This window comes from Pogona vitticeps, chromosome 12, assembly GCF_051106095.1.
Source record: "Pogona vitticeps strain Pit_001003342236 chromosome 12, PviZW2.1, whole genome shotgun sequence".
Lineage (NCBI taxonomy): Eukaryota > Metazoa > Chordata > Lepidosauria > Squamata > Agamidae > Pogona > Pogona vitticeps.
In genome coordinates this window covers 24,459,438-24,487,038 of record NC_135794.1, presented here as the reverse complement: position 1 = coordinate 24,487,038, position 27,601 = coordinate 24,459,438, and the positions used below count along the sequence as shown (strand labels likewise).

The following is a 27,601-nucleotide window of genomic DNA, read 5'->3' as shown; positions in this document are numbered from 1 at the left end:
ATCCGAGGAGTTGATGGACTCCATTTCACTGTGTTCACCCGACCACCAAAACGTTCTACAATTATTTCCCAGTGTTTATGTTCACAATTCACACAAATGCATTCACAAAAAGGATCTCTTCTTCTATTAAAACAACAACAACAACACACACACACATAGAGCAAGTTAAACATTTCTCCAGTCACTGATCAAGCATTAAGCTGGCAATCAAATGCCATTTAAAATTTCAACCATGGGAGGAATAGTATTGATTGGGTTTAGTTGGCTTAATGACCACAAAGACATACTTGGAAGGAAACAGTGTATTAGCAACCTATAACCTCACCCCACCCAGCCCCACGGATCAGCCTGCCAAAGGCCTAACTGTGTCAGTCTTTTCATTCATTTTTCAAGGCTAAGTTACTGTCATACAAATACTGGAGATTCTTCTAAATATTCTGCCCACCCAGTCATCTCAACCCATTTTTAAAGAAGTTGAAACCTACTAAACACTGTTCTTTCCCTGCAACCCACATCTTCTGCCATTAACTAGTAAAAAAAAAATCAATAAATGGGCTTTTCTGAGGATCTAGTATCTATGAAACATGTCCTAAATTGCCACCTATATAAGAGAGCAGAAACGGCCTTTTTCAGTATGCAAGGACCCATAGCTTATATTGGTATAGAAACTACATTACATCATGGGAGTGAAAAGTAACTTTACAAAAGGAACAAGAACATTAGGAGGCTTATTAGGAAAAAAAACGACTTAACTGCAAACACATCTTTGCACCGCACCAGAAAACCTTCCTTAATAGGGATCACAATAAAACACACACCTCCATGGCATCCTAGCAGACAGATTCTTTTCTCAAACTGATGCTCAGCGATCACATCCCAGAATTATCATTTTTCTAAAGCACAGCTTCCTTCACTGATGTCCTGTTCGCCCCGAGGAGATCTCTTGTAATTCTTAGATGGGAAAGTTCACATGTAATAGCAAACTGTGAAGTGTATCAGCAGTGGGAAACGGGGTGCACTAGCATGTTGTCTTTGATGTAAACTAGTGGACAAACCAGATTCACCAAAAAAAAAAAAAAAGAGAGGCGGGAAATTTTAAAAAAGGGATCTACTCAAGGAGTCATTGGAGTTAACTAGGGCTTGGGGGGGGGGAAAGGAAGGGGAAAATGCCAATTTCTGGACATCTTAAATAATGTCAGGAAGAGCTGGCCTATCAGTACTCACATGTTCTCCTTAACAAAATACAGTGTTCACGTACACCAAAAGACTACTTACTTAAAGACTCAAACTGGGTTTTTCTGCTACGGTCCTTAGCACGGGATGACAACATCAGTTTTTAAGACACCAAACCCGATTATTTTTCTGTACAATATAGAACACTAGTTTTGAAGATGTGAAAGCTATTGGTCCCTAATTATTAAGTGAACAGCCTAACTAACTGTGTGGGAGGGGGAAACCCGGATACCTTGGGAAGTCAATTTTCATAAAGCTTATTATTGATTATCAATAATCAATGAATATTCAGCTCCTCAAGCATTTTTCATGCCACTTATCAGATATTTCTTAATGGGCAACGCTGGAAAACTCAGACACCGAGCATATAGAGATGGATAATAAGAGTAAATCGATCTAAATTTTCTCTCTAAATCAGTGGGTCTCCCAGCCCTTCCGACTGATGCACTTCCATTTCTTGCTGCTATCAAAATCTAATCCCAGGGAGCCAAACTGCTACCGAACCATAATAGTCACACTTCTCCACAAGAATCCATGCTATGACTAATTCCAAGCTGAAAAACAAACATGTGCAGGGGTACCACATCCTAAAATACAACAGCCTCCAGGTTTCCCATATAAACTCAGCTCTTGTGTCATTTTCCGCTGAAGGATCAATATTCAACTTTTTAAAAACATGTATTTTGGTATATTTACATCGCAGTTACGAATACATATCAGCATTCCTGAGATAAGTGAAAGAACTAAGAAACAGCCAAAGAACAGCAAGACAGTGTTAAGGAAGAAATCAAAAAAATGAAAAGTCATTGTGGCTAAAGAAAAGGTCCCTTTCTGTAGTTCTACAGGCACTGTGACATTAAAGTAGACCCTTGGAAAGGAGGGAGGAGTTCCCTTTCCACAAGTGCCTTGCTAAAACGTTTCAGCTGATTATAGTCTCCAAATCTCCAGAGTGCATTTCTGAAGTGCATACCCTCAGAGGCCAGTCAGAAGACATTACTGGAGTGAAACGGCTGGTTAATGTGCCTCTTTGCTCAGTAAGGATTCTCCTCTGGTTACAGACATCTTTAAAGCCTCACAACATACTCATTCTGGCCTAATGCCTGGTGCCAAAATCTGCAAGATCATCAAAGCAAATCTCGGGCACTCTGTCAGTCTTTTAAAAAATAATAATAAGCATAGGAATTTTGAAGGTATCATCTGAGAATAGTTTTCTGTAAAAATGGTCATTTGGAAATAGTTTTCATGTACAAAAAGAGGCCCAGTGACAGTTTTAACACGCATCATGTGTTCTAGGAAAGATATAAATATTCATTACACACACATGCAGGCGCTTGTTCTCAATGGAAAAAGCAATAAAGACTGCTACACACAAAAAAAATTATGTCGTGAATTAAATACTCATATTAAACAATTACACAGTGCAAAATGCTGAGATGAAGCACACAAAGCAATGGCTACAATCCTTACAACAGTTAGTTTTAAAATATTAAAGATTCCTGAGTTTGTGCTTGAGTCTAGGGTATATAATTTGAGTCTGTATGCTTAGAGTCCAGCGAACCACAGGTGCTCAGCTTCTGCTGGACTTTACTCGCGTGCTTCTCCAATGTCCATTCCTCCGCATCGATCGCTGAATCCACGTGCTCGGGTGTCTCCAGTTCTTCGTCCTCGCTCGGCTCAGCGTGATCCTCTTCTGCACCACCAAGGCCCTTCCCGAGCTGGAGCGTCTCCATCGTCCGCTGAGTCTCTGAAACCCAAGATTCAATTCTGCTGTTGAGCTGAACTTCTTCCGAGATCGGTTCGTGGGCGTAGTCCTCTTCGTCCTCGTCCTCCTCATCTTCCTCTTCCTCCAGCATTCCTGGGACCAGGGTACTGGTCGTGCTGGTCATGGAGGAGTTCAAAATATCTCTGCAGCTGCCATCCAAAGAGCCGGTGTCTGTGCTTTGCTGGGAGGCCCATTCCAGGTTGTCATCAGGCTTCACTTCCTCTTTCCCGCTCAGCGCTTTCCCTTGGGCGACAATCGTGATGGTCCCGGTGGCGGCAGTGGAGGCAACGAGGGACAGGGGCTTATTCGCCGCAGCCTTGCTGTGGCCCACATGGTCTGCAACCACCGCCTTGCAGGAGGCCCCTCGCTCATTTTCAGAGGTTTCCAGTCCATCTGAGGTTTCCACCATGCTCCTCCAATTTGTTTCTGGGGGAAGGTGAAACACATAAAAGTCCAGAAAAGATTTGAGACAAGAATTTTCTTCCCTTTCCCTTAACCACTTTGATACAAAGAAATTCTAAAGGAAATCAAACCTTGTTCTCATGTACAGGTTTAATTCACCTGCTTTGGAGAAGGTGAATTAAACCGAGCCAGGTTGGCTTGACTGTTTAATTCCAAAACTAATGACAGTTCAAAAGAAAGATAATAATCTTTTGGAGGAGCCTCGTGGCAGAGATTAAACTTCAATACTGCAGTGAAGACTCTGCTCTGAGCCAGCTCAAGATGTGACTCAGCCTTACATCCTTGGGAGATGAGTAAACTGAGTGAGTCCCCAGCTGACTGGGAGGTGGGGGCAAAGTGTTGTTTGTCTAATTATATTATAAACTGCCCAGAGAGTGTTTTATGCCCTATGGGGCAGTATATCAGGAGCACACTTTGCTTTTACACAAGCTAGCCTGAATTTTTATCTGTTTTAATTCTATTTTTATTCTTGGTTGTTTTGCTTATTTTGAACATTGTGAACTCACTGCAGGAAATGCAAGAAGGCATGTTATTTACAAGGCTGCAGTATTCTGGACTCTTCTCTTAAATAGCAAGCATCGAACAAACTTACATTTACAGGAAGAGACTGACTTGATCAGGCTGAATATGGGCATAAACTAGTCTAGCATTGCAGGTTCATGCTCCATACTACAAAACCAACTCCTACGCACTGACCTCATCGTTCACCCTGGGGTTGCTGCAGGATGAGTGCAAGAGCATACTAAGAAGCTGATACTAGAGGTGACTCATCGAATCACAGAACTGTGAATTCAAGAAAGGACCCAAGCGTCGGCTAACCTCCTACCAGTCCTGAGAACCAGCAGCTAAAGCATCTCGGACAGGCAGGGATAAAAAGCTTTCATGAAGGAGTATCTGCCCACCACCCCAGTCCAAGGGAGTCCAACCCAAAGCCCATCAGCCCTTATCTTCAGGAAGGTTTTCTTAGGATGAGGAAGAACTCCACAATTAACGTTTCAGACAGTCCAGTTAATTTACCCCTGACGGCTGGACTGCAGAAACCGACAAAATCACTGACGACCATGATGATGAAAAGATTGCCTTCTTGCCATTGGCACAAAGTACGGCCACCAGATCAGAAACATTAACAGGGAGGGGCAGGGAAGGGAAAGAGGGCCAAAACCCTTTTAATGTAGATCTGGAAAAGTCCGGCACAGACTCATCTTTCCAAAGACAGGCTTACCGTACTCCTTCTCGTTAACTTCGGAAATGGGCTCTGAAATAACACTGCAGAAGGAAATGGCGCTGGCGGCAGAAGGGTTCCGGGAATGTCCCATGTGGTGAGGGGCCTTCTTGATGTTCTTCAAAGCCTCCTCCTGCTCTTGCTCCATGGCGGCCACCATGTCTTGGTAGGCTTTTCTGGCCTCCTCCGTCAACGACACCAGCTTATTGAAGAGGTTCTAAAAGACAAAGAACCATTCCCTGTCTGCAATGTATTCTTCTCAGAATTAAAATCATATACTGAAAAATGCCTTTTGCTGCACTGCAATTCTAGATGTTTGCCCAGCATCTGAGGGAAGATTTTGCATCTTGCACAGCATGGGTAATGTATGGGAAGATGGACAACAGCTTTAGCCCCTGGAGAAGAATTCAAATTCCTATCAAGCAAATGGCTCACCATGGTTTTTATGAAACAGACATAAGAGTCTCCTTAACTGCTTGCACTCCCTTCCATTTATCTTCCAGTTACAAAATTTAATACTGGATATGGGCCGTGCTCAGATGTCCAGGAGAGCTATGTGAGTTTGGGGCTTCATTTTAGCCTGCTGCTCTGCTCTGCTCATCCCTCGCTTGTCCTCTTGTCAGCAACATCCACCGAAGGAATCAAGCAAATGCCTTTTCTTGTGAGCGCCAATTTGAGACCTCCATCAGTACCTGTGCTTCAATTATTTATTTAAAACATTTTCTCCATAAAAGGACCCAAGGCGGCTAAATAGGCACCTGTTCAATAAGGAGGCAAGTGCTACCATTCTCAGATTTTGAGAAATATTGCAGTGTTTTATGTGAAAGGGAGCATTATTGGCTCTGGTCTGCTCCAAGAATCTGAGAAGGAAAACATTGCACACCACGACCCCTTGGGTGACACGTGCCACAGGTAATTTGACACACGTCAATATACAGAATGCATTTGTATTCAGGCGTCACAACGATCTTTTGGGGGACATTTTGCTGAAATGTGGAAGATGTCCACCTTAATGTCGGAGCCGAAACGCACCCACTTACCTCGGCACCCGAATAATTGAAGATGCCGACCACGCTGACAGGAACCAGCTTGTTCACGCAACGGCCGAGAGCTTTACGGCCGAGGGCAAAGACAAAGGGGATTTCTTGCTCCCGTGCCATGGCTATGACGTTGTACAGAGCTTCATCAAGACCACCTGAGAGCACGACGAGAAAGGAGACAGCCAAGGGTGAAGAACTCTCTTGTCTCCACCAGATTAAGTCAGGCACTTTCAATAAAATGTTTAAGTCGAACATTAAGGTTTTCTACAAACTGGACAGACAGCTCAGAATGAAACAGGAACCTCTTCACGCATTATGCTTTTCAAATAAACCCCTAAGATTCACATTTATCTGCCAAATATGTGCCCGTTACCAACATCCATGTTACACAGGCATGCCTGGGTAGAAAGCACTTAAAAGGATGCTTCTGTCTCACCATAACCACTCATCCTGTTCCCCCTCCACCCCACCGGCTGACAAATGTGGAGTCCCCAGGCTCTACAGCAGGCCATTCGGAAGAGACATCTGAACCCCTGGGGTTCAGAAGACTTTCTGGGTAGGAGGAACTGGAGGAGGAAGGAGCGGAAACACATACATGACATTCTGCAGAACTCGAGAGATGACATTCTACACGCACTAGGCGGAAAATGGCACAAAAGGAAAAGCAGCAAAAGACCATTCCACGTGGCTGCGGATGCTGCTTACAGCAGGGGGAGGGGGTTTCACCTCCCCGCGTACCTTTTGACTGGATTTTCTCACAGTTGGGAGAAATGATGACACACTTGATCTTGCTCAGCTTCATGTGCTTGGTGACCTCCCGGAGGCCCATCACCAGCCGCCTCTTCGCTTTGGCTCTCATGGGGTCTTTCTGGTAGATCCGCTCCTGGAAACTGACCAGCTCTTGCAACAGGAGCGTCACGCACTCGTCTATCTCTTTACTGAGAACTTGGTTACAGTACCTGCAGGGTCAGGAGGCACAAAAGATTAGCTCAACGAGGCTGATTGGCTTCTGTTAGGTCAAGCTCAAGCATGTATGTTTCAAAGAAAGGCCAAAAAGCGGAGGGGGGGGGAGGCGCACGGGAAGGAAGTCTTAAGGAGCTCTTACTCTCTGAACCGCTTGCTGTGAATTTTCGTGATCGTGGCAGATGCCATGGGGCTTCCAATCCCAGAACTGGCCGGTGAACCTTGGGACACTGGAGTCATGCAATAGGGACTGTTTTGGCTTGCTGGAGAGAGCGACGTGTCGCTTGGCACACTCAGGCCACCTTCTGTAACAGAGAAACAGAAAGACACAAAGAGCTGCTGCATCCAGAGGCACATCTGTAAGGGTCCCTGACTTAAACATATTAAAAACTCACAAATAAGAACAGTATTAAAAACACTATTAAAAACAACAGAATAAAACAATCCCTTTTGATAAATCTCTTTTTTGTTGTTGTTGCTGCTGCTGCTTCTGTTGGGAATTTTGAACCAAATGATTTCCTTTGCAGACCAGGCGTCCTTTTTTTTCCCATCTAAACCATAAATGAGTGCCGAATCAGAGTTGTGTCCAGTTTCAGAAACTTTGATAATTCCTCCTTTTTTTGGAAAGGAGAATTGGTATACTGCCTTGTAGCCCTGTCTGATAAATACCCGCTTACTCGAGTGCTTGTCATCTGTAAAGGTAGCTTTTATGTTTTCTTTATTGTTCTGCTTAATTTAAAACAGGTAAGCGTGCTTCTCCACCCCCTACTGCACAGGTGGAGTCTGACATCCACAGACCAAGGAAGCCAGTGCAGCCACAGACACGGCTTCTGAGTCTGCCTTGGAGGCCGGTCGAATTCCTCTTTCAACTTATGTTCAGAGCTCTTTCATCTTTGAGGGATGCCACTCCTGAAGTTCCCTTTATTATTTAGTGTTTAACTAAATATATATCCATCTAAGGAAAAAAAGGCACCTGATCATTTGAACTGCTCAGTCCAATTAACATCACAGAATACACAACCACCCATAGACAGATTCTGAAGCATGCATCTGGAGACACCTTTGCATGTAACCTTTTAGCTTTCTGACCTTCCTGAGACACCAGCTCTTCGGACTGCTCAAGAGTCAAGTTCAAGTTCACCTCTTGTTCTTCATCAGCCCCTAGAAGGTTATGATCTACAGATAACCGCCCTTTCTTCTCTTCCCTCTCTTTCAGGATAATCTGAAACAAAAGCAATTCTGTGATACAGTGTACAATTCCAAGTTCTCCTACCCACTTGGAGCTCAGCAGCTTCGCTTTTGAAGCAAAAGACATTACGCTTAACCTGTCCTGTTTATCCACAACACAAACTTATAAATGGCTGCCAATTCTTAGAAAGATGCATGGAAGTCCACGCTCTGGAAACTGGGGGGTGGGGAGAGAAGAGCAAGACATCATGAAAAGTTTTTTTAAAATACCTAGAATAAATACCTCCTGATGAAACCATGTTAACAGCCTGGAACCTTCTAGGGTCACGCTGATCAACTGGAACACCCATGGGGGAGACTGCTTACCTTTTTAAGCGCCGTAGGACGCTTCAGCTTTGAGAGTTCTCTTTCTTTCCCTCGCTTCACTTTTGGGGCCGTGGAATCCAGAGGATTAAGGCAACCCACTGGCGCCTGCCCTTTTGTGAAGGATTTTCGGCCGGAAGATTCTTTGGTGTGAAAAGGAGCAGGGCTGCCAACTAAAAGGAAGCATGACAGGGTTAAGGGCTGGCTGGTGCTGCTGAAAGAGAGTGGACGTTCTCAAGTTCCCCCCCCCCCCGTTGATCAGTTCTTATTACAAAACTTTTCCCCTCGGATTGAAATGGAAACACATCACCACGACACGAAACCTACAAAAGCGAATGTTTCTGCTTTCAGATGGTTTCTCCATCTTCAACTCCACGTCATGCAAGGAAACAGAAACATGTTCTATGCTGGCCTTAAAAAGGGCAAACAACATCTCAGGAAGAAGATGAAAATTAAGTATCTGCCGATTTCTTTGACTAGCAACCAAAGAAGCACGCATAACTAATATCAGAAACCCAAGTACAGTACAGACACACTTACAGGCCTTAAGCCTTGGCTTCTTTGCCCTCTTCGAGGAGAGTTTGTGATTTGGCATGACCATCTGCCCTGAGTGCCCAAGAAGCTCCCTCTTTCATGTACAATTAGTTGTGCCAAAGAGATCCTTTGGGGTCCCTGGAAAATCTACTTTCAACACCGATGGGAGTATTTAAACTCTTGATGCACTCATCTGGATTAGCAAAACACTCCCTTGAAGAAATGTCAAATTCTTTTTCTGAAAACATGAGGCTCACTCAAAACTAATTCAGTGGGCAAGTTGACCAAAGAACCTATTTCATTAGAAGTGGGCTATTCTTGACATTTCTAACAGGCAGCCAAGGATAACAGATGGCTTCTTTCCCTTGAATTAGAAGGCCAGTCTTCAAGAGCATTACAGAGGCCAGAATTCTGTTGCTTAATGTCCTAGGCTGAAACTAGAACAGACCTGTGAAATGGAAATTATAGAAGAGTTGACTCACCAAACCCCACTGATCTAGCAGGTCTCCTCTAATTGCAACTAAGCAAAGCAACAGGATTCTAACTGAGGTTTACTAGGGCACTTTAAATGCATCTCTTTAAAAAAACGAACCAATTGCATTAACAGAAGGAGTCGCTAGTGTGGTCAAAAGCTAAGCTCCACAGCAAAAATAATTTCACTATCATAAACATGCACAGATACCCTGTCTTTTTACTCTGCCTCTAGGAATCATGTTTCCACTTCCACATTTTGGACAGAGAGCAGCCCAGGAAAGCTGCTCCTTGAGCAGGCGTTTACACTACAGACTATTTCATGCACAGACACGCTGCAGGGGGATGTCGCTCAAGGGAGAAAAATCCTAACACATTCACTCTGCTTGACCCACAGGTACCCTAACACGATTCTCATAGGGGCCACAGTTAAAATCATTATGCTTATTAATTAGTGTTAAAAACATTAGCCCCCTTAAAAGGCTTGAAAAGGGAGCAGCCATAAATACCAGCTGAACAAAACCAGACCTACCTGTGTAGGAGAGAGGGCGAGTATTTGTGATCTGGCGAGCCTTCATCGCCTGCTGTTGTTTCTCCAGAGCCGCCAGCATGTCTCCCAAGTCCAGCTGCACCGGTGTTTTGCTCTTCTTTCCAGCAGCTTTGGAAACAGCTTCCTGGAAGAATAAAGGGTCACAGGTTCAGTCCCCGGGAAAAGATTCTGCCAGAAACCCTGGAGAGAGGCTGACACCAGGTCTCAGACTCGGCAGAAAGCAGACTTCCCTGTCCCTGGTGGTCAGAGGCAGGCTTCACAGTGAGGCGGGTGCCACCTAGCGGTGAGGGGTCCGGTGGTGACAAAGAATTCAGGCACAACCAGAATAGGATGTAAGAGACAGAAGGATATGCCCCTGGAGATGGTTTTAGAACTTGGCCACTTTTTTTTTTTTTTAAGAAATAAAGGGAAAAAAGGGCAAGAAAACCTTCCGATAGCTTAAAATCAATACTCCTTTACAACTGTATCCAGGCTGTGCATTTATTTATTTATTTAATTTATACCCCGCCTATCTGGCCCACCGGACCACTCTAGGCGGCTTCCAAATATAAAATCAAAAACATAGACAAATACATAATAATCAAACAAGAACAGCAGTAAAGATAAAAAGGAAAAGTTAGAAAAAATCAAGAGTTGGCTGGAGGGAAGGCCTGAATAAACAGCCATGTTTTTAATTGGGTTTTAAAGGTGCCCAGCGTGGGGGCCGTGCGAATCGCCGGAGGGAGATTGTTCCAGAGGCGAGGAGCCACCGCCGAGAAGGCCCAGTTTCGTGTCTTCTTCTTCCGGGCCTCTCTCGGCGTCAGGCTCCTCAGCCTCACCTCCTGACTCGCGCGGGTGATCCGGGTAGACCTTGGTGGAAGGAGGCGTTCCGCCAAATATCGAGGTCCTAAACCGTTTAGGGCCTTATAAGTAAGCATTAAAACTTTGAAGTTGACACGGAAACAGATGGGCAGCCAATGCAATGCGGCCAGCGTTGGAGAGATGTGTTGATATTTTCTCACTCCTGTAAGGAGCCTGGCCACTTATTTATTTCAAATATTTTTACCCCACCTTTCTTCTTAAAAAGGACCCAAGGAAGCTCATGTCCATTAAAAGACAAAATTTAAAAGCTAAGAACAGTAAGTATACAAACACTCAAAAGGGTCACTACCAATGCCACACGAAAACACGGCAGACCAAAGGAACTCCAAAAACCACTTTCAAAGCCGCAAAGGCGCAGCCATCCATGTCAGAATTCCCCCCCCCCCAAGAACGCGGGCCCTCCCTGTTCTAAACAGAGAACGCCTCTCAGTTGCAACACAATGATGAAGAGACAGACCTGGAGTTTCCTCTGCTCCATACTAATTTCTGAATATTCCTGCGCGGTGGCCAAGGCTGCGGCCAGGGCTTTCTTCTTTTGACTTTTCGCTCGTTTGGGGACAGAGGTGGTGATTGGAATTGGAGTCTGGACTATGTTGATTGGAGAATTTTCCGGCAGATCATCCAACTAGAGGTAAGCAGGGAGAGTGCCCCGTCAAAAGATGTTGCAAGGCCAAGCCCAGCTCCACCTAAGCCTGGTGACTCTGCAGCTTCCAAAACAGTACTTTCAAGGAAATTACCGGCTACAATCATCTTCCAGATTCATGTCGGTGTAAGCGTAATTGTGCATTAGCAATTAACAAGTTGCCGCTCTCGTTTTTGGCTGCACGACTGGGATACAATCAGGAATAGAGACCTTTGGGTAGAGTGGGCGGCATATAAATAAAATAAATAAAATAAAATAAATTAAACCAGCAGCAATTTGCCACCGTGATTTACACAATTATGCTTAACACTGGCATAAACTTCCAACACGATTCTGGCCAATACGTCTGTACTGAGGATTGTATGTCTACTCCATGCACAAGATCCATATGCTGCACCAGGAAACAATGACTTCACATAAGACTGTCATATCAGTATCCGCGGTTTCACTTATCCGAGGGAACCAGAGACTATATACAGGGTTTTCTTATCCACAATTTCTGGCATCCGCGGAGGGGGGGGAAGGGCTTGGAACCACAGTCCTATTGTAGAAGACCTATATGAATTATAGGCATAGTGGGAAAAAAAGAAATAAGGTCTCTTCTTTTACACCATTTGCTCTGATTACTATGCTAGTTACAGAGAGAACCATGGAAAGCACTGAGGTTCCACCCTCACACCTGAGAACTGTGGTTCAGCCCGGCCCTCTAAATGAAGAGGAGAGCAGCTCAAGCAAACAACCCACCCAGCTTAATAACCCAAGTCATTAACAAAGCCTCTTTTCTTACCACTTTGGGTGCATGTTTCAGCTGCACGTGGGCACCTTTCGAGTTTCCACTGTCGCTGTTCAGCTCAGGAAACTCTTCTTCATCCTGAACAGAATGCAACAGAAGAGGTGTAAAAATGCAAAGCATCGCTGGAGGAGCTGCGGACGTCAACATCTGATTGTCCTGCATGTTATGTTTGCCAAATTAGAATCACAACAGGGAAGAAACCGAGAGCAAGATGCCAGACCGTTCACAGAAGGAAACCTGCCTCCAAATAAAGACAGGCCACGTTGGAAACATCAAAGGCGAACATAGGGATCATCCTCTCAATGTCACCGAGGGAAACACAAATGTTACCTCAAAATAGAGGGGTTCAGGGCTCGGCTGGGCTCGGCTGGGCTGACTTGAGGCTATGGGCTTGTCAGCTTTCTTCTGCAAGCTCTGTCTTCTTTCTGAAGATGTGCTGTGCCCCCGGCACCTGAAGGAAGGCTGGGTGTAGATGTTAAAAAAAAAAGGAACATCAGGAGACCTCAGAATGCATGCTGCCTGTTCTAATAGGCAGCTATCCTTCCTGGCTCTACCTCCTGCTGTGTCAGAATTATGTCCACCAGTTTTTTCACTGGATCACCAAAGGTTGAGGAAAGAATTCATTTAGCATACATTCCTGAGTGAAGAACGGGTGCATTCGCTTTCCTCTGTCCACCTCCTCCCTGTGTGCCATGCCTCTGACACGCCAAGATGGAAAAGCAAGAACAATCTCTTTCTGTCCATCCACACGCTGCCCCGTGAGCATGGCTGAACAGCTGGGAAGGGGGAGGGCAGGAGGAGAATGCTGAGTCAACAACAATACCTGTGAATTATTATGCTGCTCCAGTTGCCTCCCACCTCTTGAAAAAGCTGGTGGTCTTTCTACCCACGGCTTCTTCTGAGTCGCTTGGGAACTCACGTTTATCCAACTAGGACCTGCAGAAAGTAGTTTAAGGAAAGGTTTCCTAAGTGATTAAAAGGACAAAAGCTCACAACTCTTTTTTTAATACAGAAAGTGACCTACATAAGAGGAAAACACCTTGATGTGAAATCTGGATTGGGGTTTCTACTGAGTGTCTTTAGTCAGGGCTGTTTCCAGTATGTTTACCTGCTTACACCATCAACAGAGCGATAACCTGATGGATAGAGATCTGTCTGCCGCCTCTCCATTTTCCACAAACATCCAGCAGTCCTAGCATTCACAGCCACTTCTCCATGCTTCCTTTCTACTAGATGTGACAGGTTTTCTTTCAAATAAACCCTGCCATTATTTATGGCCTCAGAGTTATCAACTTTACTTTAATACAAAAATTGTACAGTTGGGACCCAAAGGGTTATCTGCAGCCTGGACAGAATTTAAACCTCAGTGTAGGAGGCCTACAGGATTTCTTGAGGAGTGGGACACAATTAGAAGTGGAGCAAGAGGAGGTTTCAAGGGTAGGAAGACTGGCACGGCAGCAATTATCAGAATCTTTTATTTTACATCTCAAGGTGACGTATGGACTACACCAAAGCAATGTCAGAGGTGGGAGGAAATCAAGATTTTAAATTTCATAAGCAAGCCATTAAAATTTACAGAAAACAGTCCAGTCAAGGGCTGCTTTTTGTTGTTGTTGTTTGTAGGGGGTGTGTGACCAGTTTAATTAAATCACACTTCATCCCACACCCGAACTCTTAATTCCCTTTCAGCTCCGATTATAATGATGGAAGAGGCATCGCTTCAAGTTCATCTGAGCAACCTGATGGATTAATCCGGGCAATTTACCTGGGTGTGTTGATGGTTCCAAAATCTGAAAATTAAAAAAAGGAAGAGAGAAAAAGAGAGAGAGAAGCTATTTTAAAACGTCGCTCCCTTCGTCCCATCTTCAAGTCGTTTCAAAGGTTTCAGCTCCGGCCTCTGCTTCTAGGCCACGTTTACCTACATTTCCCGCCACAGACTCGGCGCTCCTGGAGGCCCCGGCGGCAACTTGGTGACTGTGCTTGGGGCTGCAGTAGCCGCTGTCGCTGTCAATGTCGGCTTCGCTGGCCCCTTGCTCGCTGGACGACTCGGCCAGGTGGGAGGTTCGCCTCCGCCGGCTGCTGCTGCTGCTTTTCGGCCTCCAGTGCATGGCGCTCGTGCTCTCCGACAGGGACTTGCTCGCGATCTCGGAGGGGAAATCTAAAAAGCAAAGGGACGGGAGTGACTGCGGAGCAACAATTCTGGAAGCAATTCTTGACGATGTAGGAAACATAAAAAAGAATTTAGGGAAGCCACTCAGAGGAGAGCAAGACAATCTCTCTCCCCTTCATGCTGGGGGAGGGGATGTCATTAGGAGCCTTTACTAATAGGGTTGTGGTAAGTCAGGAGTGACTGGGCAGCAGGGTGGATAAGAATCCATGATTTCAAAAATCAAATTGATTTAAATCATGATTTAAATTTTAACAAATTATTTTTTTAAAAAAATTAAATTCTCAAAGAAATCTGGTTTTAAAAAATTCAAATCACGATTTACATCATGATTTTAACTGATTTGAATCAAATCCACTCTGCTGGGCAGTGCATAAAAACAAGGTTTGATGTTGTGCTTTAAACTGTCTTCAGTGGTCTTTTCTTGTAACCGGACCTTCTGATATAGGCAGGACATCATAATTCCAGCTCAGCCATTCTCAACCTGTTTTTTTTTTCCATGGCCATAAACACCCTATGAAAGAAATACAGGCCGAATCGGGATGGTCGAAGTCACATCACAAAGCTCATCAGGTGGTAAGTGAAGAACAGTTTCGAGTCTGTGGGCCCTCTTCCAATGTGAGAATGGCTGTTGTCGATGACGAACGACCAAAGACATCTACGAGGAGCCTGATTCAGCCCGCTGTTCCAGAATAGGAATACTGACTCCCTCCTATTTCCAACAGGAGAAATCTTTTGAAGTTGGACAAGGGCACATCTCAGGGGCAGACAAATTTCACCAAGGCACGCGAGATGATAACACACCAAGTAGCACACAGACACCAAAGCCACCGTACCTGTTTGCTGACAAGCATCCACCAGCAGTACGATTTTCGGTCTGCTCTCAGGACCCGAGGCGCTGGTCTCTTTCTGAGTAGCGACACTTTTCACAGGAGGCCTCTTACTTTTTATGTGGCTCTGTGAAGGCTGTGGCTGTTTGGAAAGATTAACCAAGCCAAAGGATTAGCTGTGAAGCCAGGAGTCGTGCAGCAGGCGACACCATTTCAAAGACTGCTATAAAAGCAACCTTCATAGACACTCCCTTCCTAACCATTTTTTTTTTTTTTTTTTTTTTTGCAACAGAAGATTACAGAGCATAATGGACATGGGTTTTGAAACAACCTGTAACTTTAGATCATACCGACACCGACAGAAATGATCAAAGATTTCGACCAGCCTGGAATGGTGGAGGTGAAGGACCAAAGGCAGATGGACAAAGGCCAACTGGTTTTAGTCCATCTTAAGAAGGGCTCAGGCAGCATCGGCGCTTTTTTGCACACCCAGCTCTCTTAATTTATTGGAATAAATACCTAAATAGGTATGACTGAGAACTAGGATATTAGTTCTACAGTGGTTTTTAAAATATATATTTTTACTTCTAATCAGACATAATTATAGCTGTAATATCCTCCCTTTTCCATGGTTGTCTGATGCTTTCTGAGACTGCAATTTAACAAATGCATGAAATACAGTATTTAAGCCACAGTCTTATATGCCCCTTGGGGGATTATATCTGTATAGTTCCTTGTTGCTCACCAAGACTGCAGAGTTTGATGCAGAAATTAAATCTAGAATGTCAGAGGCAGGGTTTTTTTTTCCAATCCTGGGGTCCCCAGATGTTTTGGGACTAACACCCCTAGAAGCCTTCGCCACTGGACAGTGCTGGCCTTGTCCGGGTGAATGAAACAGGTTGCCTGCAAAGTATGTATCTACGGACTGGAACTCCCAGAATTCTGCTTTGGGATTTATTAGAGAATTCTGGGATTCTGGGTCCAAAAAAAGAGCCCATGGGGCATACCTCTACTCTGAAGAGCATGGTGGCCTTACTTTTTGCACAGCTGGTCCCCGGTTGGCACTTCTGCTCCGCTGGGCACATACGGGAAAGGCTTGGCTTGGCTGGAGTGGGCGCTCCGTGCACTCTGTCGCAACCGTATTGATGGCACTCGCGGTCTGAAAGGGCGCAGAGTAAGGGGCTGGGAAGGGATGATAGAAACCCATGACCTGAGCGCAGGGTGCCGGCATCAACTGGTAGTAGGTGTACTCCGTGGAAACCGGAGGCTGAGCAGAGATAATGGGATAGGCCAGGTATGGCCCAGCAGGGTTTGGGTTAGGCGGCTGCCACCTAATGTCATTATTATACAGCGGAAGTTGCCTACAACAGAAGAACAAAAACAAAACATTAAGAAATTTTATGAACCCAATTGTTTGCCCACACCACCCATTTCCTGCAGGGAAGCATCCTGAAAGTGTGGGAAAAGGTTCACCCCTGTTCGTGTGACTCTACAGCCTTAAAAATGCACATCTGGCTGTGCCATGTCCGGCACAAACAAATCTCAGACGCTATTTATCTCATAGGGTCAATCCAAAAGGAATTACCCAACATTACAGTCTCTTGCATCCTGACTCCCCAATTGATTTTATAGATCAGAGGCAAAATAAAGGAACATGGAGGAAAGTCCAGAATGCATGATGTGCGAGAGGTCCAGCCACATGCAGGTCTCCATTCGAAGACAAGCTTTCTGCCTTTCCATGTGTTCGCAACCCACTGGGCTACTGAACTCAAGTGGGCCACAGCCTTAATGGGGAAAGGAGAGGATGCTGCTGAAAGACAGCCAACCTGACTGCTCTGTGGCAGACACAGAACTCGAGGGATGGCTGGAAAGAAGATCTGGAGCCCACCACCTCTTGTTGAAAAGAGAGATTTCAGGCACCCAAACAAAATAAAGAGAGGTGAGGACGGCACCAAATGACACAAAACTGAGGAGAAAAGATAGGGAGCAGAGCGCCTCTCTTACGTCCATGTCACTTAAGTGGAAGCTATGGGGTCTGAAACAAGCCCTACTGGATCCGGTACCCATTCATGCCCCAGAGAGTAGTCTTAGGTGCCGATGTTTCGTGTGAAGGTATCCCAGTGGTTTTAGAAATGCAATGTTGACAAAATGCCTACAAGACGTAAAACCAAGCAAATGTTTAAACTCGCCTCCTAAGTCAGTGAGATACTTTTAGTTACCTATTGGACTGGTTTTCCTGTACAAAGGGATAGCACGTAATCAGGTAGCTGGGAATCGGAGCGGGCTCCACACCGTTAATGCCTCCATTCTCGTTCGGCAGCGCCGTAGACATCATAAGCGAATCTGGACCTTTCTTCTGAGGAATGAATGGTTCTACTTCGGCAGACAGCTTCACATTCTTAATGGTGAGAAATAACATATTAAGAGCATGTTTAGAAGCAAGGAACATATAACATCAATCAACGGGAGAGACAGGGACTTGCCTTCGTATGTGATGGTTCTGCCCATTTGCTTTTTGTTTTTTTTTCATTTTGGAATTTCAGTCTTTTATGACATAGAAACTATTGTGACTCAAAAACCAAAGGGAACTCCCATATTAGGACTATGACTGATCTATCTTGGTGATCCATGCTTTTCTTCATCACAAAAAAATTAATTTCCGCATTATGCCCAGCCACCAGACTGCTTAAAGCTTATCATTAGAAACAAAAAGATTCTATTATGGTTCTCCAAGGCCTGGCACCTCACAATAATGGACAGATTTACTATCCACATTGGACATGGAAGAACAACAGAGCAATCAACCAAGTTTCTACAAACTTAGTTTCCCTTTGTAGAATATATACATTCCAAGATGACATATTGGTACCCTTCTCTCATGCCAACTTTTGGAAAAATGACCTTTTTTAAACAGCCATGCTTACGTACTTGACAAACTGCTATAGATATGATCTGTATGACTTATCGTCTTTTGTATTCTTGAAAAATAATAAATCTCATTTCAAGAAAAATTTAAAATAGCAGATAAGGCCCTACATGTTGTGATTACTCAGGCACGTTATAGCTGACAAGCTGTGTTTAAAGATTTTAATTAAATCTACCACACATTATGGCCAAGCAGCAAACATATTTAAGCAAAATTAATTGCTCTACGTAGAACTCACAGAATGCAGGTCATTTCCTTCTCTGCTGTGGCCTTTATTGTAACAGGATTATGATCTTAAGGTTTAGCAACCGTCATTATGCAGCATTTACTTTAATTCTGACAGTGTCCTAAGTAAGCACTTGGGCTCATTATTAGTTCTTCATTTTCATTCAACTGAAAATGGGCTTATTCAGTAAAGATAGCAACTCAAACACATTGTAGACAGGTGCCTCCAATGCTCAGGGAGCTAATTTCGAACAACCTATCAACACACCGCTAAATGTTATATGCTGCATATTTGGTTTGTGCATTTATACCGCCTCCTAACTCTTTGCCAGTGACTTCAGAGTACAAACGGCGGATACAGCTTTTCCTGGCAGGGAGAATAAGTTAGGTGGGCCGCTTGAACCTTCATTTCTGCTGATATGGAAAATAAAGGAGCAGCCAGCTAAAATGGCTGGTGACATTTAAGGGTTTTTTAAAAACTTCTAACACAACCCAAGAACACATTACGATGGTTAACCCAGGCAATAACAAAGGTCTTCAATATGCAGAATCGTACAAATCATTATCCTTCCTGTAGAGCCTATTTCCGCCTGTCAAACTAATACCCCGTTTCCCCTAAAATAAGACCTGCCCTGAAAATAAGACCTAGTATGATTTTTCAGGATGCTCACAATATAAGCCCTACCCCCAAAATAAGCCCTAGTTAAATGAAACCCCCGCCCTCCAGCACTGTGCAGCAATCAGAAGATGACATGACTGCATTTGAATAAATATAGATGGTTGTACATGACAAAAAATAAAACATCCCCTGAAAATAAGCCCTAATGTGTTTTCTGGAGCAAAAATTAATGTAAGACCCTGTCTTAGTTTTGGGGAAACAGGGTACTAAAAATTATTACTAACAACAATAGCAACATATTGCATTGTGTGAAACATACATTCTTTCCTATCTCCTTTCAAAGCACAGGACTTTAAGGCTGATGCAGCTTTCACTGTAATTATACAGAATGTATGCAATAGCTCATTATATACATTTCCCTTTGACAATCACAATTCTTCCAACACACTGGGCATAAAGACACCTTTGTTTCCCATCTAAAAGCTACTGTATTCTTCAGCAGCTGGAAGGACAGAAGATGACACTAGCAGGAACAGGCTGGTAAACTTAGTTACAGCACAGTGTTTAATCTTTAAACCACAATGCACAAAAAGTTGTAAATGGCATTCATCACTGCCCATCAGAACAGAACCCATGCTGTTTCTTTAGGAGAGCTGTGTTCGCATCTGAAGGCGCCTTGTGTAACTAACGTAAAGCAGATTGCAGGCTTATTATATTCCAAATGCAAAATAAAGCTGGGGTTTATAACGGCTAACTGCTGGAATGAGAAGCCGCACGATTGAAAGCGTGACTCCCCCACCCACCCAATTTTAGACAATTTATGACATATGTGTCCATTTTTAAATTGGGAAAGTAAGCAGACAAGAAGTTACATTTTTGCCTATTTTAAGATTAGCTTTGCAAACACACAAACAGCTGCGGCCATAGTGACAAAATTCCAAGCAATGCAATCTTAAGGCATGACAAACGTGCCAGCCGGCAGAAGATTAATCTGTGCAATATTGTGTGAATTCTGTTACAAGCCGGGGAATCCTATTTGATCAGTAATACGGGGAGGATTCCCCCACCCCTGCTCAAAATGGCATTAGACTGAAAACACAATGGTGTCTATGCTATGCATCTATGCTAGAAAATATTTTCCGCTTAAATTGCCTTATTTCATCAAATCAAATTAACAACATAACACACAAAAGAATTAATCTGAGAAAATAATAAGCTTCTGCTAGTGAGTTTCCACTGCAAGCATTTTTGCAAACTGCTGTTTAGGCATCCCGTAAGTGGCTGTTAGCACTTTCTAGCACCTCCTCCCACCTCATGTCTGGCATCCTAAACAGACTTGGCATGAAGAAAACCACACGAACTATGTCTGAGTACACACCAGTGCTATTTTATTGTCCAATCCAAAGAGAGCAGCTTCCTTTTACTGGTTTGAACAGAAAAAAACATTCTTTTTAAACTTGCTTACTAGGCGAGTGGAAAAAAACAGCAAAAAAATAAAAACCCAAGTCACCTGCTCTATGACACAATTGAACAGCCAAGATAAACTGTTCTTAAAGTTATGTGGTCTATTGAATCACTCCTGCTACGAGCCGGCATGACTGACTGTGGGGTGACGGTCCACAAGCCAAGATCTCTGAAGACCTCTGGCTGTCATGTCATACAAATCAATCCACTACAGCATTTATGTAGGGCAACGGCATCCCCGGATGTTGTTCGACAACTCTCATAATCACTAACAACAAACTATATTCGTTAGGGTTAATGGGAGTTGCAACCCACAAGCTTCCTTGTAAAGAAACAAATTTTAAGAAGAAAAAAACTATATGTAACAAGAATTCAAATAAATTAAAGCGCTACAGCATCAGTTCCAACAACTTAAAAAGGACAAACATTTTGCAAGGTGCAAACGTTGACATCGGAAAGCCAACTCAGAGCACAAGGTTAATACCGCTAAGCTCAATGTACCGGATCCCAGCAGAGTTCGCAAGGTTTATGGCAGAGAGAGGAGACACCTAGGAATGTACTGGGTGAGTGGGGACAGAGAAATTTTTGGCAGCGACTTTTAGTGACCCCAATGAGGCTTCCAAGGTAAGTGAGATATTTAAGGTGTGGTTTTATCAGGTCCACATCCCCAATGAGTTTCCAGTCGAGATTCGAACCCAGGCCTCCAGAGTTTCCATCATTCTATCTGCTACACCACACTAGGTATCTATTATATAGTTGCTTGGGAGTAGATCCTGCTAGACTGTGGAGAATCCAGTGCCATGAGACACTGAAGCAGAAGCTTTCATCTGATGTTTCCCAGATAATCACATCACAAGGGTGCATGTGAAACTTCCAATCACCTGCAGCCTTCTACTCCACTGGCATCCCCACTAATTTCGAATATATTTTTCTCTTAACAGAGTGCAGGTCCACCTCTCTAGCTCCTATCGTCACCTGAGCTCCTTTTAAAGAAGGCTTGAAACCTACAGTTAGACATCAGATGAATTATGAACCAAACTATAAAATGTCCATGCAATAAAATAGTCTAAGGAAGACTTATCAGAGCTTACAATCCTGTTTAGGTCTGCCTCAGAGTAAAGCCTGAACCATTTCTAGAGGCAAAAAATGACAAAACCGGGGCGGTCACCCTTTGGGCACATCACGAGAAAGCAGGATTCTCTGGAAAAGACAATCATGCTGGGGAAATGGGGAGGAAGCAAGGAAAGAGGGAGACCAAATACGAGATGGATTGACTTGATAAAAGAAACCCCATCCTTGAATTTACAAGAGCTGAGCGGGGCTGCTGACGACAGGTCACTAGGGGTTATGCCTTCACAGAGTCCCTGTAAATCAGAGACAAATGGACAGCACGTAGCAACAGAGGATATAGTCTTGAGAAAGGACTGACAAGGGGCACCCTCAATAATGACTAATAATCAAGTGACAGGCCAATAGAGATTTTTCAGGAAATAGCTTTGCACACAAATTGCCATCTAAAAATGCAGTGTTCGGTTTTTTTTCAGCTTCTACACTTTTGTACTCTCTTGTGTCATACAGAGGAACCAGTCCCACGTTTATCATCTACTGGAGTGGAGTTTGCGTAGGATTCCCATTACTATCAATGGATCATCTACAAACCACTTTAAAGCAGGACATCTGAACTCTAACTGGCTTGGCTAGCTAACATGCCCATTTCTGAATCCGAGGTGAGCATTTTATTGCAAACAGCTTCCTTCTTGTTTAAATAAATACTGTATGCTTGTCACCCGGGTGAGCCAAGAGGTGAGGCTGATGAGCCTCACGCCAAGGGAGACCCGGAAAGAAAGAACTAGAAACCGGGCCTTCTCAGCGGTGGCTCCTCGTCTCTGGAATAACCTACCTCCGGAGATTCGTGCTGCACCCTCGCTGGGTACTTTTAAGAACCAACTAAAAACATGGATGTTTAGGCAGGCCTTCCCTTCCAGTTAATTCCTGTCCTCTTTCCTTTTTTTTCCCTCTCTTTATTTGATTTATTTTTATTTTTCCCATCTTATAGAATCATCTAATTAATTAATTGTTATAAATTTTTTAGAACTTGTTATCATTTGTTGTAAGCCGCCTAGAGTGGTCGAAATGACTAGATAGGCGGGGTATAAATACAATAAATAAATAAATAAATAAATAAATAAATAAATAAATAAATAAATAAATAAATAAATCAGTGTTACAAACCAATATAAAATAAGCAAGGCAAAACCTAAAAAAATAGCATGCAATCAGAAGCAGGTGCTCACTGAACACACCTTTAGGCTTCAATAAAAATAAAACATCATTAACAAGGTATTTCGCCAGCTACAAAATCAATACAGTACATGAAACTTCTGGGATGGCTCTTTTTCTAAATCTCTTCTTGAGTCGCCGTGATTTTCCCTTTTGCCCTCCGAGTCTGCAACCAAGTTCTCTCCCTCCATCTGCCAGGCTCCTAATATTCGCAGCCCAAGGCTGAGAAGATGATAATTTGTCCCAATCCGGATTGTCACCCCCTCTCCAGCTTATAAACCTAGGAGCTGATATGGCAGAGAAGGGACGTTCTCGGGGTGGCCGCAGACCAGCGACCACCCTCACCCATCCTACGGAAAGAGCAACACCTAAGACGGCCGCATGTTGAACTTGTTAACACGGATCACTTGAAATATGCTCCAGGTATGTTGTTATTGTTGTTAATGATTAATCCGTCTCTCACCCCCACACATCCCATCAGCAGCTGGCCACCCTCTTCCCCTTCCACCCATAACTCTGTTCTTGCACCTAAAGGTGGACTCTCCTTGGAAGCAAAAGAAAAGCATAACTCGACGTGCAACTACATGGGTTCATGCTCTCCTTTATGTAACTCGTAGCCCCCCCCCACGATTTCCTAAGTAGCCTCGTTGGGTTCCCCAAAAGGACAGAAAGGAAGTTTATATAAACGACATGAAACAAACAAACAGCCCATTCAGAGCTGCCATAAATCCTCCTTAAACCCTCCCCCCTGCTCTGGCACCACACCTAATTCCCTTCAGCCTGAACCTCTCAACTGGGGGGGGGCAAGAAGGGGGGGAGAGAAGGGAGAAGAGCAGTCTTGGTGTCAGGATTTGGCCCCTTCCCTCCCAGCCCCATCTTTGCTTTGAGCCTTCCCCCCCCCACCCCTCTCTGCCACCTTCACTCCACCTGGAAACATAAACACACCCAAACCCACCCAATTAAACAGTCCTTGTTCCCCACGACCCCCCCCCCCCGCCCAAACACCCTTCTTGACAGGAATCCCCCTCCCCCTCTTTCTCCTCCGGGCCCTCCCCTCCCCAGCTCCAAAGGGATCCCCAACCCTCCCCCTCCCTCGCAGCACTGACCCCCCCCCAGGTGACACTGCCTCAAACCACCCCCTGGGTTTTCCACATGTTTTGAATACCAGCTTCCCCCCCACAAAAAAGAAAACAAGATACAAGGAAAAGCCTACGAGCGTCCTTTGACCCCAGCCCCTCTCCCCCCCCGGTCCCCCTCCAAAAACCCCATCATCAGCCCCTCCCGTCCCCCTCCCCAGCCCCTTTTCCTCTCCCCCCATTTCGATATCTTCCCTCCCCCCCCAGCTGAGAAAGCCTCCTCACGCCCACCCTGCCCCTCCCACCCACCCCTCATGCTGCCTAGCAACCCCATTCCAGAGGAGGGCGAAGGTGTGGTAACCCCCCCCAGGAAACACCCCCCTCCCTCGCCCCCACCCGGACCCACCGACTACCTGGCCGCCGACGGCTTTGTCCATGGCTCCAACCAAGCGGCGGCGACCGGGGCGCTTCGCTTCCTCCTCCTTCTCCTCCTCCTCCTAAGCGAAGACTGGGGGTCGGCGGGAGCAGGCCGCTTCGCCCATGGCTGCCTTTTTGCCCCTTCCCTCCCTCCGTCCGGCCGAGGCTTCCGCTCCCTCCTTCCGCCAGCGTCGACTCCGCGGCGGCTGACGCGGCTCCCCAACGAGACCCGGTTACGCCACTGGCGTACGTACGAAAGGGGAGGCGGAGGAGGCGGCGCATCACCTGGGACGGCGCCCGGCAGGAGCCAAACCGCGTCGAAAGCGTTGCGCTTTTTTTAAAAAAACAACCCACCCACCCCGCCTCCTCAGACCCTTGGCTCGCTCTCCGCCCATTTCAGCCCTCGTTGCTAAGCGACGCGCGGCCTGCTCTCTCTCAGCCGGGCCAAAGTCAAGGGCGGGGAAGTAGCAATTAAAATTAATTAAGCCGCCTAGAGTGGTCGTATAGACCAGATGGGCGGGATGCAAACCAAATAAATAAATAAATACACACACAACCACAACCGCCCCCCCATCACAACAGCACCAAAGTGTGGGGCTAGGTCGCCAAAACAAAGCAAACCCCGAACTGTTGTGGCTCCTGCTAGGGTCAAGGATGCTGACCAGGAGGCCACAACGTTGTGGTGTTAGCGTTTGCTTTGTGTTTTTGTGATTCCAGGCTAGCAGCGTGGCCTCTTTGAAAGGCCCAGACATTTATGCTGGTCCCACAAAGTTTACAGGCCACTTCGTTGACCGGTCTGGCCCCTGACCCAGCAGGTCACTCCCTTCCTTTATTCCTTTAAACGTGAGATATTTTTACCCCACCTTTCTCCTTGGGAAAACACCCAAGGCGGCTCACAACTACGGAAGGCAATGTTTAAAGTTGAAAGCACTCTTGGGCATTTTCTTGAAGAAATCTGCAGATCCATTTCAAATAAGCACGAGCCAATCACCCAAAGGGAAAATTCAGCTTGCAAAGGGTTAGAATTATACTTAAAACAATATGTACAGTGTCATTAGGCCATTTGTCATCATAAAACGCTCATTCCAGTAAAACCCCATGGGAGAGGAAAAACATGCCATCGAATGTAATTAAAAAGAAAAAGACTAAGAGCACCTTTAATGCATTTGTGAAAAGGAATTTCCTTTTCTTAATGCCCATTTGGTGTCTTATGTAAGCTGTGCTGGGTCCCTTTTTGAGGAGAAAGATGGGAAAGAAATAAAATAGGGCTGTCTCTTTTCAGTTTTTTTCTCCTCCATTTCCAATGTACTGGGATAATTGGGCTCAGAATGAATAGGAGTGCTTTGCCTTTAAAGCCACCTAACATATACAAAAGTAACAAAAGTTATTTTTTAAAAAATCAGTTTTTCTCACCTACCAGTAGGTCTCTGGTCTATGATTTGTCCCCCAGTCTGGAAACCTGGGGAAGCACAGTGGGTTTTGCATGGATCATCCTAGATCATTTCTTTACAATTAGTTTTACAATCTTTTATTTACAAGCCAAAGCACATGGGTAAATCAAGGATCAAGCAAGACCAGGAGGTACATAGCAAGCCTGTGGCTCACCAAAGAGGAGGCTGCTTCGCCCCAGTTATCGAATCTCTGATAGGAAATGCAGGGCAATTATTAAAGGTGTCACCTCTTGCTTGTTATTTATCTCAGTTAGAGGCTACACATGTGATCCTGTGTGGATAACGCTAACAAATGATATGTGCAGAGGCTATTGACCTAACTGGCTACATTTGGGTTCTGCCCAGAATTTTCCTTTACCCTTTAAAAATGGCAAACCAGCTGATTCTATTGCTAACCTTTTTTGCAAGTCGCTCCATTTGCAGAAAAGGAATTAAGTTTTGAAAGAACAGCAACTAAGCAAATATCCTCTGAACTCAGGATTCCAAATTGTCAATAAAGCCAGCATGTCCTCCAGGATATTTTGATGGTGTCCATCTGGATGCTAGAACAGGAAACCTGAAAATCTAACAACTTCTTTTTCTTTCACTGAGCATGGAAAAATTTAAACCCAACCTTTGTCCAGATTATTCATATTTGTAGTACAGTATCACTTTTGCAAGGAGCTACAAGAGAAAGTCTGACTAGTTGAAAACCAATGCATTAACACATCATACTTGCCAGTGTTCTTACTTACCCTAGGGCAGTACTTTAAGATGGTTTTAGAAATAATTATGAATTAAACATAGTTGATAGAATTGCTTTTTTGGTCTCAGCGTGGAAACCATCGCCATTCTATCTAGATAGCTTTCAGGAAATGACACTAAACAAGGAGAATACAGCCAGGAATTAATGGTGTTGCATTCCGCCCCTCCCCCCATGGCCCATTGTGTCAAAACCGACAAAGTGGATAACCTGTTTGGCAAAGGGAATTTAGCTGCCCTGTCCATTCATAATCCACAAAAGAAAAGATCATTATTAACTCAAATTAGGGATGTATCAGATAATACTGATACCATTAGCTAAACAGGGGAGAGAGATTGGGAAATCCCAGGGTTGAGTTAGAAATGGAAGCCAAAGGCTAGAAGGTAAGTTTCAACATGACTTCTCTCACCTGCTGCTGATCTTCTGCAGATCGCTTACTCCCAGTAGCACTTTATAGAGAAGCAGCAGCCGTTGGGGTTTCAAGACGTGGAATACGTGGTTTGACCACGAGCGATCTAGTTCTTTTCCAGGTGGAATTAAGAAGCTAAAAATACAACCCTGAGCTTAGAAGCAGAATAAGTAAGCTCAGCCGGCAAGCAAGTGATGCTGGACAGAGAGAGACTTGATCACAGACTTTGTTTACATCCTTTTTATCTTTCAAGACTCAGAAAAGCTCCTCCAAGTCAAACACTCAAGTTGAGTTTTTGTAATCATGTGACTCAGCAAGTAGGGGTGTTGATCCAGTTAAGGTTACACCAGACCACAGTTTCTGAGGAAGGGGGCAGAGATTGGATTCCCATCCCAGTCAGTGTGGAGAATGTTGGGGTGCATGGACCACTTGCTTGACCCCATACAATCCTTTGCTTCCTCTCTGCATTCTACATCCTATTGCTTCAGGCTGTTTCCACATTGGTTCTTGTGTACCTTACCTATGAAAATACTTCCTAACTGTTAATACATAAGATGATGCCGAGAAAACAAATGTGTAATGCAAATAAACACTTCAATCAATATGGCTCTATATTTATGTCAAAAACTGCTTGAGCAAATTAACCACTTTTATGTCATGTGGGAAAAGAGTGAACGTTGTGTGCTTCCATCACATACTCTTCTGAGATCAACATTACTCCTTAGTACTCCAGAAGCCATTTCTCTGTTATAGCATATAGGAACACAGTTCAGTTGGGATGATACGGCCATTCAGAGTCATGTTATATTATTGTATTTTCTGATTGTTGTTTTATTGCATTTCTATTCTGGCTTTGCTGTAGTGAAGGGAGCATCCACGGCTTTCTTCCTCCCTCTTTTACACTTTGCAA

General features: G+C 44.5%; 1 protein-coding gene across 2 annotated transcripts; it reads right to left on the bottom strand.

Moving 5' to 3' along the window:
* Window positions 1-231: 231 nt before the first annotated feature.
* On the bottom strand, window positions 232-26,768 carry SECISBP2L (SECIS binding protein 2 like). Of its 2 annotated transcripts, none has more exons than XM_072982223.2 (18): window positions 26,692-26,768; window positions 17,302-17,480; window positions 16,119-16,443; window positions 15,089-15,224; window positions 14,008-14,243; window positions 13,851-13,875; window positions 12,909-13,021; window positions 12,416-12,547; window positions 12,080-12,163; window positions 11,107-11,274; window positions 9,771-9,912; window positions 8,237-8,406; window positions 7,772-7,904; window positions 6,825-6,987; window positions 6,458-6,678; window positions 5,720-5,874; window positions 4,680-4,896; window positions 232-3,421 (listed from the first exon to the last, which is right to left on the bottom strand). In XM_072982223.2, the coding sequence occupies exons 2-18, from the start codon at window positions 17,415-17,417 to the stop codon at window positions 2,748-2,750; spliced, it is 3,210 nt and encodes a 1,069-aa protein (XP_072838324.2). In that variant the 5' UTR covers window positions 17,418-17,480; window positions 26,692-26,768; the 3' UTR covers window positions 232-2,747. The 2 variants fall into 2 exon arrangements, with proteins under 2 accessions (XP_072838324.2, XP_072838323.2); XM_072982222.2 differs by lacking the exon at window positions 26,692-26,768 and adding an exon at window positions 24,086-24,354.
* Between the last annotated feature and the right edge of the window lie 833 nt (window positions 26,769-27,601).

Excerpts from the sequence above, each read along its gene's own strand:
- SECISBP2L (XM_072982222.2), bottom strand. The coding sequence starts at position 24,109 with ATGGACAAAGCCGTCGGCGGCCAG. Across the intron at positions 12,164-12,415 it reads CTGAACCCCTCTATTTTGAG|GATGAAGAAGAGTTTCCTGA; the intron begins GTAACATTTGTG and ends CATTCTGTTCAG. Across the intron at positions 11,275-12,079 it reads TGAAACATGCACCCAAAGTG|TTGGATGATCTGCCGGAAAA; the intron begins GTAAGAAAAGAG and ends GCTTACCTCTAG.